Source organism: Leptonychotes weddellii, chromosome 5 (assembly GCF_054177405.1).
Source record: "Leptonychotes weddellii isolate Sample4059 chromosome 5, ASM5417740v2, whole genome shotgun sequence".
In the NCBI taxonomy this organism is placed as follows: domain Eukaryota; kingdom Metazoa; phylum Chordata; class Mammalia; order Carnivora; family Phocidae; genus Leptonychotes; species Leptonychotes weddellii.
The window spans coordinates 69,000,060-69,017,778 of NC_138373.1; the positions used below are offsets into that span (position 1 = coordinate 69,000,060).

Sequence of the window (17,719 nt, forward strand, 5' to 3'; positions counted from 1 at the left end):
AGAAATAGCTAATATTTGTAAAGAACTGACTAAGCATCAGTCACTGACGTAAGCACTTTACATGCATTTTAATATTTGTATGACGTTCCTTTTGTCCCCATTTGACAAGTGAGGAAGCAGGCTGGTTTCTCCTTTATAAAAACCAAGCCCTTCCCAGGTAAACAGTGGAATGGACGTGGCCTTTCGAGCTCAGGGTGCCTTCTATCATTATTCGATACACGCTGATTAAAGACATTCCTTCTTGGAACGGATCTGCTATGGAATCCGGGCACTAAGGGCCGAAGAGATCAGCTTCCAGGAGCACCAAGGGCCCGATTCGGGTGGCGATGTTGCGGCATCTATGGTGCTCAGCTGTAGGCGAGCAGCTGAGCAGGATTCTGCTCGGCCCCTTCTCTCTTCCTTTTCTCCACAGGCCCGCCGGTGGTAGTGGTGAGGGTTCTGCCCTGTCCCCTCCTAGAGGCTTCCACCCTCTCCCCTTCCTGCCTGGCTGCATCTTGGAGAGTGCTGCGGCTGGGGCTGTCTCAGTCTCCAAGGGGATGGGTGATTTATGTCCTTTTATTCAGCAAGCAGCTTTGTACAGAACGGACGCGACATGCTGAATGTCACCAAGCGGGGGCAGGGAAGCTGTTCAGAATCCCAATGAAGCCTTTTCCGCCCGGGCAAAATGGCACCGGTGGCTTTGTTATTGTGTGTTTTCTCTGGTGGGCGTAAGGAAGAGGCAGCAGATGCTGAGAGGTTGCAGGATAGCTGGCTTGACTGGCAGGGAACCGCCCCCCCCCCGCCGGAACGCCAGCGTCCGGCTCCCCTGTGAGTGCCTGCCCCTTCCCGGCTCTCCACCTCCTGCTGGCAGCCCACGGGAGACAAGCCAGGCAGGAGGCCACGCGGACTTGGGTGAAGAGGGCTCCTTTCTGTGGAGGAGAAACAAGAGGAGCCCCTTCTGTTCCGTGCAGAGGCTGGGTGTGCTGGGGCCTCGGCGCCCGGGGCCTGCACGCCGCGCAATAAACCACAAGGGGTCCAGGCGCCCATGGGGTAGATGGGGGCTCAGCTCTGCACTCCACTCTCCTGACACCCCAAGGCCTGAGGGAGGTTCCTTGGCCCCTTGTCTCGCTTTCCACACTCCTCCGCTCACCCGGGTCGGTAAATTCCCCTGAGGCCACGAGCCACGCCTACTCCTCCCTGCTCCCATCCCGCATTGGCACCCATGCCCAGCGCAGCACCGTTCCCAGCCCAGAGCAGGCACTCCATGTTTGTGGAAGGAATGGTGAGCTCACTGCTCTGGAGCGCGCGGGCTGCTCCGGGATGCCCCGGTGGCATGACAAAGCATGGCCTTGACGTTTAGGGCAAACTGCACCATCCCAGTGTGCTACAGAGACACCGAGGAATGGGTAAGATGATAGATTCACAGGAGTTGAAGGGACCCTGGAGATGGCACAGCCCTACCCTCTCGCTTTCCAAGTGAGGAAACTGAGGCCCGGAGGAGGCCTCCCAGCACCAGACGAGCAGAGCCAGGGTTCCGAGCGGGCCCTCTCAGGCACAGCTCTCTCTTGCCAGCATGCTGCCCCTCATCCCTAGCCTGCTCCCCGCCTCAGCTGCCAGCCCGGTCCCCAGCCGGCGCCCCTCCCTGTCTCAGCCCACACACTCAGTCTCCCCGGGGAGGACGGCAGTTAGTTTGCATCGTGCTGCTCGGCACTGGCACCCCCGGGCTGGCGGCAAACCCTGTGTTCCCAGCGCGCCACGTCCCTGCGGGCCTGGCGGGTCAGAAGTTCAGGGCCAGGCCACACGGGGACTGGGGAGGGCAGAAGAGACGATAGTCAGCCAGGGCCTGTGAGTGAAGCAGGCAGCCCCCAGAGCAGAGAGACAAAGCAGGGTCCCCCAAGGGCGCAGGGAGCCGGGGAGCTGGGGAGAAGGAAGTGAGGAGGCGCAGCGCCCCCACTCACCCTCCTAGGGAGACGGAGACGGAGGAGTAGAACGGGGACAAAAGCAAACGAAAAGGCCAGAGAGATGAGCCAGATGGAGGGAAGTCGGGGCACAGAAGGAGACAGAGAAAGCTTGATCTTTCTCCTCTTTCTATCATTTCCTCAGGGCATCCTCTTAGGGCACCCTACCCGGCAGGGGTGGTGCTGAGGAGAAAGGGGAGCCCGAGGGAGAGGGAGAAGAAAGGAGGGGGAAGGAAGCACACTTATCAGTTCACTTTCCTCTGTGAGGCACTCAGAGCATCTTAAGCACTAGTTTGGGGAGGGGGGGTCCTGATTGTCCAAAAGGGGGGAACTGGGTTCTGTCAACTAAGGGGCATTTCAAGGTCCCTCAGATGTGTCCAAGCCCCCCTGCTCTTCTGACTCAGTTAGACAACTGCTTGTGAATTTAGGAACGTGACAGGGATTCCAGAGGACCACTGGTCTACCCCTTATAATCCAGCCCCTGCAGTCCACAGGCGTGGAAGCGCAGGCCCCAAGGGCAGAGACTTGTCCAAAGACGCAGCACCAAGACTGCTGCGTAAACAGAAGCCAGGTCTCTGAGCACCCACTCCAGGCACGTGACAACCTTACCAGTCAGGCTGCATGAGTCCCATGCTCCCAAACCCTTGGGCAGGAGCCCCCTGCCCCCCTACAGCAGGCCCTTGCTGCCCCAAGAGCAAGTACGAAAGGGAGAGGTTCTCTCAGAATGCCCAAGAAACACTTTTGCTGACCTCCCAAGAAGAAAGTGGAGAGAGAGGTGGGGCGGCCTTCAAGAAGGGGGTTTGGAGCAGACTTCATGGGGCCTCACCCTCTCTCTGCCAGGGGAGAGGTGGCTCCAAGGCCCCAAGGATGCCACCCTGTGCCCGGCGGCTCGAGGCTGGTGAGTGAAGAGGGGGTCACCTGCCCACGCCTCCACACGAACAGAGCTGAGCGCTGGCGAAGGCAGGCCCCTCATCCTGCCCCCATCTGTTGATCTTGGTGGTAAACGTATCTTTAGGGAATCATAGTATTTTCTTGCTCTAAAAACCCTCAGTCTAACTCCTTTTTTCTGACTCATGTTTGCCTCCACCAATATGAAACTGAGCCCATGTGGGGCGCAAGCCAGCCTGTGGGGGCTCAGGGGCTGGGCAGATGGCAGCAACAGGGTGGGCTGAGGTCCTGTTCACCAGGCAGAGATGGCCCCAGTGCAGACATAGTCCTCTTCTTTTCCAGGCTCACCCTCTTGCCCCAGAGGGTAAGCAGGGAGGGAGGCCTTTTGTCTCCTTTGACCATTTCTATACGCCTGGTGCCTTCAGTGGGACCCTGCCCAGAGTGCGCTCAGTAAATGTCTGCAGGACTTAGGAGGGGGAAACAGAGGCTGGTCAAGATACAGTGATGGGCCAAGACTTCAGGGGTCCTGCTCCCTTCCCTGTGTCCTATGGGACCCTGGGCCGTGGGTGGGGAGAGGGGCACTCACTCCAGCACGTCGCGGTTGAACTGCTTCTTGCTGTTGCCCAGGAACTCCCCGATCATCTGCCGGCTGAGACCCTTGCGCTGGAGCAGGAAGTGGGCCACTCCAATGGGGGTGTCAGGGATGAAGCCTCGAGAGATCAGGAACTGGATGCCTTTGTCTGGGTTTCTAGGGGTGGGAGCGGAGGTGGGGAGGAGTAGAGAGTGAGCCACGGCTATCCATGACTTCTTTCTTCCCTTTCTTCCAGCCCATGGAACCCATAGAAGTGCCTGGAAGTTTCTGGGAAGAATGCCTCCGAAATGCCAGGATTCCTTCCACTGCAGATGGGCTCCCCATCCCAAGTGCTTCTCCCAGGAGCCTCATCTTCCTGAACAACCCCCACCCCAACACATACATAGGAGTGAAGATAGCATGGGGAAGGAAGGAGTTGGGGGAGGTCTGAATTCCAGAGCAGGTGGAGAGGTTCCTTTCTGTCTTCCCTGAGGGCCGTGAGGCCTGCCACGAAGGCCCTTCCTCCCTGTCTGTATTCTGTTGTCTATACACAGCACCCGCCCTGGAATTGGGAGGGAGGACGAGACTGGGGAGCAGCGGTGAGCTCTCCTACCACACTGTCCATAGTGGACTCAAGATTCCTGTTCTGCACCATTTACTCTCTCACGCTTGCATCTCTACGTTTGGGTGTGGGTGTGGGTGCTGTGTCTTTAGGCAAATGTGTTTACAGTATGGCCTGCAAATCCATGCTGTTCCCTGAACTGTATCTTACTGGTTCAGGAGAAGCTAAGTACTAAGCTATGAAATAGAGGGCAAACATTTAGAACTTTTTATAGCACTTTGACATTTTCAGGATAACCAAGCATGTGATTGTTTTTCTAGCAATTCATTTTTATTGCATTTCCCAAAAGTATCAGCCCACAACCTATCGGGTAAAAACCCAAAGTGGTCCTTCGCTACAGAGAGTTTGAGCACCACTGTCTTGAGGGATCCTACTATCTGTGTGAGTTTTGAGTTGCAGCTCGCCTTCCTTGTGTGAGCCTGCTTCTTTTCTGTAAAATGGCATAATAAGGCCATCTCTAGATATTGTTAGGAAGTTTGCAGATGTTTTATGTAAGGTGAGCCGAGAACAGTAGCTATCAGCCCCTGGAATATAAGCTTGAGATCAGGGCATGTGCCCTACTCAGCTTTGTGGTCAACGCGCCTGGCATTTAATAAATAACAGTTGAGTGAATAAATGAATGGACACGTGGGTGGGAGAGATGTTCAATTTTCTGGCTCAGGGCTCTGCAGGGAGGGGTGAATGGAGGGTGGAGATGAGATTTCCATGGGAGGGGCGTGCGTATCCTGCTGGCCCCCAGTTGTCTACATTCTAGTTGCAAGGACAGTTCTGGCTGGGGCTCTGGCTGGGGGACTCTGAACTCCAGCACTTGTTTGTTTTTCTGCTTTCATTCTCCTGTTCTCTTTCTGCGCCACCTCGGCTTCCTTGTCTCGCCCTTTTATCCCCATCCCTCTCCTGCCTTTTACCTGTATTCCTTATGCTCGGTCTCTTCTTTCTCCCCCACCCAGACCCTCCCTTGCCTTTGCTCATTTTCTCCTTGCTCTCTCTCCTTGACATCATCCCATAGAGATGATGCTGTTTCCCTAACTTCGTGTCCTCCCTGGATGATTTCTGCTCAGTCCGCATACGACCTGTACTGTCTTTTACTTAATACTGCATTTTCTTTTCGATTCTCTCGCTTTTCAAGCCCTAGCTTCGTCTTAAGCAGGAATAGCGGTGAAAGCATGGGCTTGATGTGTTGTCCCTAATCCTGAACATAAATTTGTCACAATTAAAAATAAAATGTGCATCCCTACACCGCATCTGGAGGAGCAGGTGCGGCACCAATGTCACCCTGGAGGGCGCTGGGATGATGTGGGAAATTAGCCGGCCCCCTGCTCCCCTGTTATCGCTGCGCCCCGCCCCCTTCCCACCGATCTTCCCAGGACTGCCCGGAGCTCCGCAGCCAGTGCTCACTCACATGTTGAACAGGTTGAGGCCGATGCGGTAGAGCCGTTTGCGCAGAGTGTCGGTGGACAGCGTGGGCGACTTGCAGCTGGCCGGGTTCTCGCAGTGGTAACGCGGTAGGCTCAGGATCATGGCCTGCAGGGCCTCCTTGGAGGCTGAGGCCGACACTTCCGAGCCCGACTTGGCCGACTTGGTGGACGTGCTGCTGCTGCTCAGCTGCTCCGAGTTGTCCCCGGCCTCCGCCTCGGCCTCGGTGCCTTGCCCCACCTCCCCGGTATCCCCCGCCGCCGCGGCCCCCTCCGCCCCCTCCGCCACCGCCGCGGCGGCCCCAGGCGAGTGGGCGCTCAAGGCCCCGCTGGCTCCGGCCTCTGCGCCCGTGTTCTCGGCGGGCGCGTCCCCCTGAGCAGGGCTTGCGGCAGCCGAGGGCTCCTGCCCGGGGGCCTCGCCCTGCTCGGCTTTGCCTGCTGCGGGCTCGGCCGGGGCCTGGGCGGTCTGCGCGCCCAGACAGTTGGCCACCGACAGAGCCGCGGCGGAGGACACGGAGATGTTCTGGTTGGCGATCTGCACGGTGACGTCCCGGAAAGCCATCATGAGGGTGCTGCTGTGGCCCTGGGGCAGGCCGGCGGCCTCGGCAGCCGCTTCCCCAGGCGCGGGACGGGCACTATCGAGCTCCCGCATCTCGGCCTCCAGGCCCGGTGGTCCCGCGCCCGCGTGCAGGGCCTGGTGGAGCTGGTAAGCGCCGCTCTCCTGCAGGGAGCACATGGTCTTGAGGCTCCAGGTGCTGAGGGCGTCGTCGATGGACTTGGCCAGGGACTGCACCTGCTCGGTGAAGGAGTCCTCCAGCTCGGTGAGCGTGCCCGCGAAGGTGGGCGGCAGGGAGGGCGAGCGCACCAGCGGCAGCCCCATGAGGCCGTAGCCCTCCATGAGCGCCTTCTCGGCCGCCAGGCTCTCGGCCATGGGCGCCCGGACTTTGCGCAGGGAGATCCGCCGCGGCAGGCGGCTCTCCAAGAGCGAGTTGCGGATCTTCTCAAAGTTCTTGCTGAGCTGGTACTGGCGGAAGGCGGTTTGGATGGTGCAAGCTGCGCGCCGGGACACGAGGTGGCCCCCGTACTTGTGTTCTAGCATTTCAATCTGCGACAACAACAGAAAGGAGGAAGAGCGCAGTGAGGCCTGGGGCGGGGGTCACCAGCTAAGCTTTGTCAGGGCCCAGGAATACACAGCTGGGGGGTACTGAAGGGCCAAAGTCTGAAACTCTAGCATGTCACGGCCTGAGATACCAGATCCTTGTCAAGACTCTTAGAGGTGTAGGATGTAGGACTGGCTTCGGTGCGGAAGGGGTCAGGGTGGTGCATTTGGTGGTCAGATACTGCTGCTACGGTGGTTATTTTAAAACGTTCATATCAGAGAGCTGTATGGAAGTACTTACGAGTGAAATACCCAGTATCTAGAATTTGTATTAAAATACTCCATCAAAAAAAAGTGGAACTGTAGATGAAATAATATTAACAAAAATTGTTGGAACTGGGTGGTGGTTATCTGGAAGTTTACTACACTCTTCTTTCTACTTGTGTGTACATTTAAAATAATAACAAATTAAAAATTAAACAGAAGTGCTACCAAAAAAATTACTGCTACTCCTGTTCACCTTTCTTCCTCATCACTGCATTGCAGAAATTCCTGACCCTGGGATCATCATAAGGGTTGGGATTGGGGTTTGATCAACAACGTGTTCCCGGTACCCAGCCCAAGGGCTCGCTCGTAGTAGATGCTCAGTAAATGTGAATTTAGGGGCACCTGGGTGGCTCAGTTGTTAAGTGTCTGCCTTCGGCTCAGGTCATGATCCCAGGATCCTGGGATCGAGCCCCACATTGGGCTCCCTGCTCCGCGGGAAGCCTGCTTCTCCCTCTCCCACTCCCCCTGCTTGTGTTTCCTCTCTCGCTGTGTCTCTGTCAAATAAATAAATAAAATCTTAAAAAAAAAAATGTGAATTTAATAAAAAGATGGACAGAAGAGTGGGTGGGCGGGTGTTTCAAGAGTGGGAATCCCTCCAGGCTACCACGCTCCATAATTTGGGCCACCTCTGTTCTCAACAATGGGAGCTGTACAATCAGGGCAGGGCTTGGTGGGGCTGGTGGGGGCGTGCTACCTCATGTGGGCAGTGTGAACCCAGGAAAACTTGTGAGAAGGGGCCGGTGTGTCTTCAAGGCCCTTAGTCACCTCCTCCCAGCTCTGTCCTCCTGCTATGGTCGTTTCTCCCCCTCATGTGGCGATTCTCTCACTCTTTCTCCCTTATCAAAACCTCATAGGAAAGGACCAGAGAGACTTTCCCCCTGAGATGGGAGTGACAAATAACGTTTACCCATGTTGGCTCACTGGCCACGGCAGCTGGAGTGACTGCCTCTCACAAGCTCAGTGATCCCCTTGGTTTCCTCCCTGTGGGTGCCCGCCACCCCCGGACTAGCAGGGGCACCCTTCTAGCCCAGGACACCTCACAGACACAACCCCAACACCCAGGGACGATCCCGGGTAAAACAGGATAACCTCAATCCTATCTTTAGCTCTTCTATCTTGCCATTCAGGGTCCTTCCCGTCCCCAAACCTAGTGGCCTTATGCTGTCTGTCTTCCCCAGTCCTGCTGTCCTCTCTGAAGATAGCTGGAAAACTTAATCTTATTAAGGTTTGAGTGGCCAATAAGGCGTCCTGTACCATACCAAGTGTATCAGTTATCTACTGGTGCATAACAAATTACCACAAGCTTAGCCACTTAAAACAACACCCACTTATGTTCTCATAGCTCTGTAGGTCAGTCTGGGCACTGCTCCACTGGCTTCTCTGCTTAGGATCTCACCTGGAGGAAATCAAGGTGTCAGCTGACACCACAATCTCACACAAGGTTCAGCATCCTCCTTCAAGCTCATTGTTGTTGGAAGAGTTCAGTTTCTTGAGATTCTAAGGCTGAGGCCCTCAGTTACAACTGCCTGCCCTTCTCTGCCACATGGTAGCTTGGCCCTTTGAGGCCAACAGGACTCTGAGGCTTCACCTTCTTTTAAAGGATTTACCTGATTAGATCAAGCAACCCAAGGTGATTTTCCTTCGGATTCACTCAAGGTCAACTGAGTAGTAACCTAATCAGGAGTGATACCCTATTATGCCCTCTAGTCCCATGGCACTTCCCACAGAAGGGGATTATATAGCATGTGCACACCAGGGGGCTGGAATCTGGGGCCATCAGAATTCTGCCTCCCATACCCACGGGGTTTTATCATGTACCCAGGATCTCCAGAGAAACACAGATATTTCTGATATCTCAGGCATTTTGTTGTTGCTTTCACAGAAATCAGGTCAGAGGGGAGAGACCACTGTAGCTCAGTGTCCCCACAGAACTCTGGCAGGCTCCCTGAGGTCTGGAATGGGGATTGGCCTTGACTAGGCAGGAGAGCCCTCCAAGAGGAAGTGTACGGAGTGAGGGGAGCTGACGACTTAACTGCCTCCTTCCGTCAATTTCTGTGTCCCTGTGACCCCTCCTTGAGTACCAGGAGAAATGGACACCAAGCAGAAATTCATATTTCTTTCTTACCTGGTGGGAAACCTTAGGCCCAAGAGCATTCTCTTCAGGTTATGAGATGCTATTGGCAACAGAGGGAAGATATGAAATCTTATTGCCTGAAATGTTTCCAGAATGGGAAAGATGTCCACCCCCCTGGCACGGTATCGCCCTACCTGGAGGCAGAAGGCTGGCTGAGCTAAGCCTAGGAGACTTCTACCATCAGTGTCCCAATATGACCCAAGCAGAGAAGAAAACTGTATTTTAAATATCTTGAATCTGTTCCATCAAATCCTCCACTAGATTGTAAGCCCCATGAAGGCAGGGACTTTGCCATGTTCACTTCTTTTTTTTTTTTTTTAAAGATTTTATTTATTTATTCATGAGAGAGAGAGAGAGAGAGAAGCAGAGGGAGAAGCAGGCTCCCAAGGAGCAGGGAGCCCGATGCGGGACTCGATCCCAGGACTCTGGGATCATGACCTGAGCCGAAGGCAGACGCTTAACCGTCTGAGCCACCCAGGCGCCCTGCCATGTTCACTTCTTTATCCCCAATGCTTAGAGAGTGCCCAGCACACAGTAGGCCTTCAATGAATATTTACTGAATACATTAAAGAATTAATTGCAAAGTTATCTTTGAGACTCTCAAAAACCTCCCTTACCTAACCCATAACATTCTTCTCCTGGAACTGATGCATTTCACTTGCATTTCCAAACTCTACTGTGTCACTGGCCCCTTTCCACCTGCCTACAGACCCTCAGAGATCTCCTCAGGCTAAAACATAACTCCTCTTGACTTCCCCACTCTGGAGCACTAACCCAATCTCTTTCTTTCTATTTTCCACCAAACCTCTTGGAAGACTAGTCTACACCCTCTGCCTCCTTCCATGAAAAAATGCCGAATTGCTGACCCAGCCCTGTATGCCCTCACTCCCCAGGCTCTGCCTCCTGCTCACACCAGTCTTCTAAAATGACTCTCAGGAAGGTCACCAGAGACCTTTAATCATGAAACCTGATGGTCCAGCCTCCACCATCCTTCTCCCTCTTTTCCACAGCTCTTGGTATTTTTATCATCTTGAAACTCTGTCCTCAGCTCTCATGACCCAGTCTACCTTGGTTTGCCTGCTTCCATACAGCTCTTTAATCCTATATTCTGACCACAAAACCCCTAAGCATGCCAGTTACAAGTCCCATGCAGACCATCTTCCACTCTGCAGACACATTTGAATTATTTTCCTATGCACTTCCGGGCATTCCGTTACTTCTATGTTGGACGTCATTTCAGTAGCCTCTGGTAACTGATAATTAACAGCTAATTAAGAGGGAAGCTACAGTTGTCCTGCAGGCTAGTGTTTTCTCGCCTCTTGAGTGAGAACCTTGTCCCTTATCATAACTTCACTCTACTTTAAGGGACTGATGAACAAGCCTTAGGGGAGATACTCAGGCCCAGATCTGCTTCTTCCCTGCTGGTTGATCTTGGGCAAGTTTCCTAATATCTCTGACTCTCGGCTTTCTTATCTGTTAAATGAAACTAATCCTGCTCACTCTGTAGCTTGTTATGAGAACTGAATGGTTTCATATGGCACTTGGCACATAACAGGTATACAGTAAGTGGTAGTTATTGGATGATAACAATGATGATTATGTGAATGACTCTCAAATTTCCATTCCTAGGCTTGATCCTAGACTTGCGTTTCCAACAGCCCATGGATCCCTCTGTTCACCTCTACAAAGCCACTGTCTTTCCCCACCTCCCTAAACCAGCTCTCAATGACTTCTTTATTTGCCCACAGAGCCGTGGCTGCTATGCTCTCCAGGCTGGGAAACTTGCATTTGTCCGTGGGTTCTCCTACATCCCAGCCTCTGCATTTGTCGGCCTCAAAGCCTTTATTCCACATACCTCCACCCCTATTACCTTTTACATCATCCTGACCAGACCGTTGCCATGTGGGGCTGTCTTTGGCCCCCCACTTGGACCACTCTGGCAGCCTCCCACTGCCTCCCTGCTTTCTCACACCTACCATCCACCCTACATTACCCCGATCAAGGCTCTTGAAGAGCAGATGTGAACACAGGCCTTCCGTTGCTTGAGAGCATCGCCCAAAATAAGTATAAATATTTCCTGCTGGCCTTCCGACCCTGAGCAATCTGGCCTCAGCCTCCCTCCCATCTTCTACCACTACACCAAGCCTGTGTATACACTGGCTCGACTCCTGCTCTTCCCCTAGCCCACCCTAGGCTTTCCTGCCCTGAGTATTTGCTCAGCCTTGTCCCTCAGCCTGCGATGTTCTCCTTTCTTCAAGACCTGCCTCAAATGTGCTTCCTCCGTGAAGCCTTCTCAGTCCCCCAACCAGACAGGGAGCTCCCGGTTTCAGGTGCCCATGGAGAATGTGGTTTCTTACTTCTCTTTGACACTCAATTCTCTCCACTAATCTTTGTGATACTTATCTAACCTATCCTTCCTTCTCTCCACCCCACCAACCCCGACTCCAGCAGGGCATACGTTATTCGAGGCCTCTGATCCCTGCCCAGCACCTAGCACAGAGCCTGGCAAGGAACAACTGCTCACTCTGGTATTTGAATTCAGTTGTTGGATCTTCTCCATTTGTTCCAGTGCATTTAACACAACCGTCTCCCATCTATTCCAGCCTTGTGCCTACTGCAACCCCAGCCTGCACTGTCCCCCACTCTTTCTTTCCCATCCCTTGCAGCCCACCCTCAATGCTCTCTGTATTCCCACGGACTGTACCTTACAGGCAGGATGGTATTATGTCTCTACGTTCCTGGTGCCCAGCGTCGAGCCAGAGCCATGGCTGGGGCTTAATCAGTGTTTGCGGACATGAACTAAACTGAACTCTGTCTTATGTCCCAGGGGAAATAAAGATCTAGGCTCTCTTCTGGAGCTGGGCTTGGAGTCAAATGCTGCATCCTCCCCTTGCCCCCCACTACCTCTGCCCCCCAACCAGGGCTCAGGAACTTGGCAGGGTCCCAGGTCAGCTCTGTCTACCCAGCCAGGCCTTTCCTACCACCCTAACCCTCTTCTTTTCTTAACCAGGGCCAGACCAGAGAGCTAAGAGAGATGGATGTGAGGGTGGGGGTTGGCCCCAGGGAGGGAGGGGTCTCTGGGCCCACCGGCCTAAGAGCAGCTCAGCTCACTTCTCTCTAAACCCCATGAATCATGGGTAATTGTAGCCTCGCCTCCTCCCAAGAGAGCAATCTCTCAGCTTCTGCCAGAAGAAGCAGTGGAGGGGGGCTCGGGGGGCTCTGTGTGTCTAATGAGCCTCTCAGTGTTAATTAGAACATGCTCCCTCTTTTCAGGTTGTTGCAGCAGTTGAGTCTGAGGAGGGCTGAAGAGAGATGGCCGCTAAGTCGGTGGGGTGGAGAGGGAGAGCAACTAGCTGGGGGGCTGCAGTGCTGAGGAATGAGGCAGCCAGGCTGGGGTGGGGGGTGGCTTTCACGTGTGAGCAAGGATTTCCTCTGATCCAAGATTTCCCAGCTGAGAATGTTAAAGCATTACATGGAATGAGCCTGCAGAACTTGGCAAGGGAAGGCTTACGTGAGGCTTAGGAGCAGACAGTCTGGGGCTGGGGGCGGTGGAGGGGGCGTGGTGAGAGGAGCTCAGAGATGTTAAGGGTGGCCCCCGGGGGAAGCTGGCCTGCACCGGGCAGGCTGTGACTCCTGCGTCTTCCCTGTGTGCCCACCTCCCTGCCCACTGTCCAAACTACAGAAAGCGCTCGACACAGCAGGGCACTGAGGCCTGCCTAGGAGCAGGGCTGCTCTTGGGAACCTCTCCTGACTCCAGCCAGCTAGGGGTGGGAGCTACTAATGACTCAGCTACTCCTAGGTCACAGCGAGTGTCTCAGGTAGAGCTGCTGCTGTGGGGAGCCTGCTTTGAACCCCAGGTTGGGTTTCTTGCTGTCTCCAGTGCTCCCACAGAGCCCCGTGCACCACTTCCTTGGAACCTACCCCTTCGCTGCAATGAGGAGACTGGAAGACTCTGGGTAAAATCAAGGACTGTGGAGTCCCGGTCTTGGCTGCACCAGGGATGCACACCTAGGGATGTGTCCTTGTGTCAGTTACTTGATATGCTTAAGCATCAGTCACCTCATTCCTAAAATGGGGATAGCAGTAGTCCCTAGCTCACCGGGATAGCATGCAGATCTGGGGAGATAGTGCATAGGAAACGCTTAGCACCTTGTCCGGCACAGAGTTAAGGCTGTTAGTGCTAGCTAGTACCAGTTACATGTCAGCACCCACCAGCTGAGGCCTGGGACTGTATCTTTTGTAATGTGGTGGCCCAGGTCTTGCACATAGCAGCTGTGCAATATTGTTCCCTGAATTGGATGCAAGTGGACAGAAGGACTATCCCTGATGAGCGTTGCCTTCACCATCATCCTCTGTAGCCTGGCCCTCTGGTGCCGTCCAGTGCCGTGGTGGCACTCTCCCCTTCGGAGGAGGAAGGAGCCTTAGATACTCTGGTACAACCCCTCGTTTCACCAATGAGGAAACTGAGGCCAGAGAGTTGGAAACATAACCACCACTTTTCCCCTTGAGAGGTACCCCCGGGTGAGGCTAGACCCTGAGGCTTGGGTAGCGGAGATCGGTTGTAGAAGGGGCTGCTATCCAAAAAGAGAACATGACTTCCACCCAGAACCTGGTGTGGAGGGGGCAAGGCCTGGATGCTACTGACCACAGCTGTGTGGCCCCCTGGCTTGGACGGCACAGAGAGCCATGCCATTTGGACATCCCACATGAGCTCCAACGGGCTGCTCATCAGTGGTGGCACAGAACAGGATACAAACTCCCTCGAGAGCCTGGATGAATTTGGAAATCACTCGGGTGCCCTATGTATCCTCGCCACACCACTTTCCTAAAGCATCCCCCAAAGGGACCTGCATGCTCTTTGTCCCCCTAGGCTGTAGCCCCAAGGACCACTGTGAGGTGAAGTGACAGAGCTGAGGGCAGAGGAAATGGAGGACAGGAGAAGCTGGACCCGAGGACCTCCCCACTGTGTGAGTGTGGGGAGAGGCCGTGGGGGCTGCCCAGGGGCAGACTCATTCATTTATTTGTTCGTTCATTTGTTTGTTCTTTCACTCATGTGTTCCTCCAATATGGAGCATGTCCTAGGCTCCAGGGACTGTGCTGGGTGTGGGGAAGCAAAGGTGGGCAAGAACAGCATATCATCTAACACATAACTCTAACAAGTGCTCACTCCTCACACAGACTATGAAGGTGTTCTGTGCACAATCTGCACAACTCCGTGACAGCCCTGAGAAGGACATAGTCCTTGCCCTTATGAGTGGGACAGCTCTCAGGTGCCATAGAGTCAGCGGTGAGGCACTCCGTGAAAGCACACACCCAGGCTCGGGGATACTGAGCTGAGATGTGGAGCATGCACAGAGATCTCCCAGGTGAAGTGTGATGGAGGGACAGGTGGGGAGTATTCCCAGCAGAGGAAATAAAATCTGTCAAGGCCCAGAGGCAAACGATAGCACAGAGATCTGGAGCAAGGCAAATGGGAATGGCTGGAACCCCACATGGGAGCGGGGCAGGAGATGGGGTTATGTCTGGTGGTAGAAGAACCTGGAGAAGTCTTTGTCTTACACACGGTGAGGAGCCATGCAAGGCTTTCAGACAGCAAAATACCATGATCAGATGTGCTCTCTTTCAAGAGGACTCAGTGGCAAGGTGGAGATCAGGTTGGAAGAAGCACAACTCCAAGTAGGGGAATTTTGGGGGATTCCCTAGGGGCTCAGGCAAGAGATGATGGTCCTATCCTGGGGTGGGGGCAGTGGGGTTGGCAGGAGAAGGTGGGGATTTGGGAAATAGTTAAGAGTTAGCATCAGTGGGGTTTGGGGATGGAGCAGATGTGGAGGAGAGGGAGAGAAGCCATGCCATAGAAATTGCCTGGGATTCTGGACTGGCTGATGGAACAGAAAGTCTGGCAGGTTGGTGGACTAGGGAGATAATGATCATCCAAGATCCTTCCAGTCCAAGTGCTACAGGATTTGTGCAACTGGTGGGACTGACAGAATCAGAATACTAAATCCTAGATCTCAAAGAAACCTAAAGCCGAGTCAGGTCCTTGCCCCAGGCTTCATGCACTTTTCCCTCTTCAGCTCACTTACTATTTTCCCCTTTTCATCCTCGAGCATCTTCTTCATGCCAGGCACTGTGTCAGGCACTGGGGATATAATGATGAATAATAAGTCATGTGCCCTGACTTCAAGGAGGAATCCAGTCAACAGGGGATAAGGATATAGGGCTGAAGGGCTATGACTGGGAAAGGCTGGGTGCTAGGTGATCATGGAGAAGGGGCATCCAACACAACCTTGGAAGAGCAGGGAAAGCTGCCAAGAGGAGGAAGGAGAACCACAATTCTGTCCCAAAGTAAGAGAAGGAGTAACTGAGGTCAAGTGCCAAGTGAGGAAGGGAGCAGGAACGTTAGCGGTAGGGCAGGGGGAAGAGCCCTAAAGAGATAGGAGGCAAAGGAGGCCCAGAGAAGTTAAGCAGCTTGCCCGAGCTCACACAGTTCATTTGCAGAAGAGACAGGAATTGAGCTCAGTCTCTTATAAATGTGTGCCATATTTTTAATCATTTTTCTCTAACCCCTCACTTTTTACCCTCTTCCTCCCGCCCCCAGCCTATGCTTGGTCCAGAGAGATACTGGAGCCAGGGGAGGTGGGCTGTTCCCTGGGGCTGGGTTCACTCAGCAAGAAGACCCCTGTCACACCCTCTACCAACCCTCACCTTTCCCACCCCACTCCTGCTGGCCCAACCTGTAGACCCATCTATCAGAATGATGTCCACTATAAAAAGGTTCATGACACCCATCAGAACCCTGTACAACTCTCCATATGCCACCATCACTCAGAATTAAACTAATTCTCCTGCCCAAGCTGAAGCACGGGTTTCCCTCCCTCCTTAAATTGAACTGCACTCTCTTTGGGGGGCAAGTAGGGACCATTTTTCTCTTCTTATTACCTCAGTCTCTTGTTGCTTTGCATATCATAGTTATTCAAAAATTATTCATTCGGTGAGCTCTTACTATGTCCAAGACACTCTGCTAGATGCTGGGGGACTGGTACAAAGATGGATAAGAGATGGTCTCTGTCCTCAAGGAGCATAGTCATGTGGAATTGAGAAGACTTCTTCTCTGGGCCAACTGACCACCCACATCACACTGTAGTGTTCCAGATGGACTCTCTGCCAGTCCCTGCCTGGGCATTCCCGGTAACACAAACTCACTACCTCACAAGCAGGGCATTCTATATTTTTAACAGCTCTAATTGTTAATTGTGCTAAAAGCTTCCTTTCCTGTAGCTTTCATACGTTAGTACCACTATTTTTGCCTGGAATGATAGAAAATATATCTAATTCCTTTTTCACATGTCAGCTCTTCCATATTTAAAACTTGTTTTCATGTCTACAGTTTCTCCACATGAGTCCAGCCAATCCTTTTTTCCTTCTTAGGAGAACCTTGGAATCCTCGGCATTCTTACTTGCTTCTTAAATGAAGCCCCAAGAATCAAGGACAGGCTCCAGCGGGCCCTGACCAGGAACCAGTGTGGGGCTCTAGCCGGCTGCTCCCTTATCCGGGGGGTTTTATCTACCCTTCTGTGAAGGCTGCTGGACTCACTTTGGCAGCTGCTTTACTGGTTATTGACTCCTCTTGAGCTTACAATCGACTGAAGCCCTAAGGTCTTTCTCCCAAGGCCAAGCCTGCCCATCTTATACTAATGCTGTGGGCTTTTCAAAGCTAAGAGAACTTTAGATGTTTTTCCCTATTTCATTTAGACTTTTTCATTTAAATCTTTATGTCCGGATAAGATTTTTACAAAGTCTTGGATTCTATCACCAAGGTATTGGCTGTCCCCTTTCAGCTTTGTGTCATCAGAAATTAGTGCCTTGTCAGAAATGGTTGAACAGAACAGGACCAAGGACAGCGTACCACTCAACTCCCCAGGAATTGGCATTGATGGAAAAAAATCAATGTTTTTTTGAGAATTCTGTTTGAAAGCAACCCACTTGACTGGACTGTCATCTAATCTACTTCCTATCTTGTCCACATATAGATCATGGGAGATTTTGTTAAATACTTTACAGACAGCTAGATGTTCCACCTACAGCTGGCCTTGATGCTGAAGGAAATAAATGAGTTTGGCCTGACTCATTCTTAGTGATCTTTCTACTAGCTTTCCTTCCCAAGACTCACTTTGTCCATTGAGTTAAAGAATGGTTCTTTAGAACCTACACACTGTAAAGCTAGAAGAGACCTTGGAGATGATTCAAGGTCTAATTCCCAATTTTGCTGATGAAGAAACCAGTGCCCAGAGTGCTTAACTGGCATTCCCAAAGTCACAGAGTTAACTAAAAGCAAGACCAAGGATTGGATCCTATGTCTATGGCTCCAAGTTCAATGCTCTTTCTTAGCAATATCTAGTCATGATGTCTTTCTCTAAGCATATGCACATGAGTACACACACACACACACACACACACACACACGCAGGATTTGTTCTCCAATAGGGAGCTTTGGTTAATCTTGGGAATCCTCAAACTCCTTGGAGGAGACCACTGTCTCTGCACCTCATTTGAACCTGTGTGTGCCTACACATGGGGCTTGCCCCTTGTGTGGGCACGTAAGTGAGGCCATCTCTTCTGAGCAGCAGGTGGAGGTAGGGGCTTCCCTAGAGAACAGTGGGCCACCTGCCTCAAGGTCTGGGCGGGGGGGCAATTTAGGCTTCCTGCACATGGCAAGAGGAACAGAGCCC

General features: G+C 53.0%; 1 protein-coding gene across 4 annotated transcripts in view; it reads right to left on the minus strand.

Annotated features, from left to right (window-relative positions):
* Positions 1 to 17,719, minus strand: part of IQSEC3 (IQ motif and Sec7 domain ArfGEF 3) — a 104,626-nt gene that overhangs the window by 33,631 nt on the left and 53,276 nt on the right. For all 4 annotated transcript variants that reach the window (XR_014145553.1, XR_014145552.1, XR_014145554.1 and 1 more), the window contains 2 exons: positions 5,418 to 6,535; positions 3,412 to 3,573 (listed from right to left, as the gene is read on the minus strand). Coding sequence is in view for 1 of the 4 variants with exons in the window: in XM_081821014.1 (XP_081677140.1) it covers positions 3,412 to 3,573; positions 5,418 to 6,535 (1,280 nt within the window). In the remaining 3 variants the exon portion in view is untranslated. The remainder of the gene's footprint in view (positions 1 to 3,411; positions 3,574 to 5,417; positions 6,536 to 17,719) is intronic.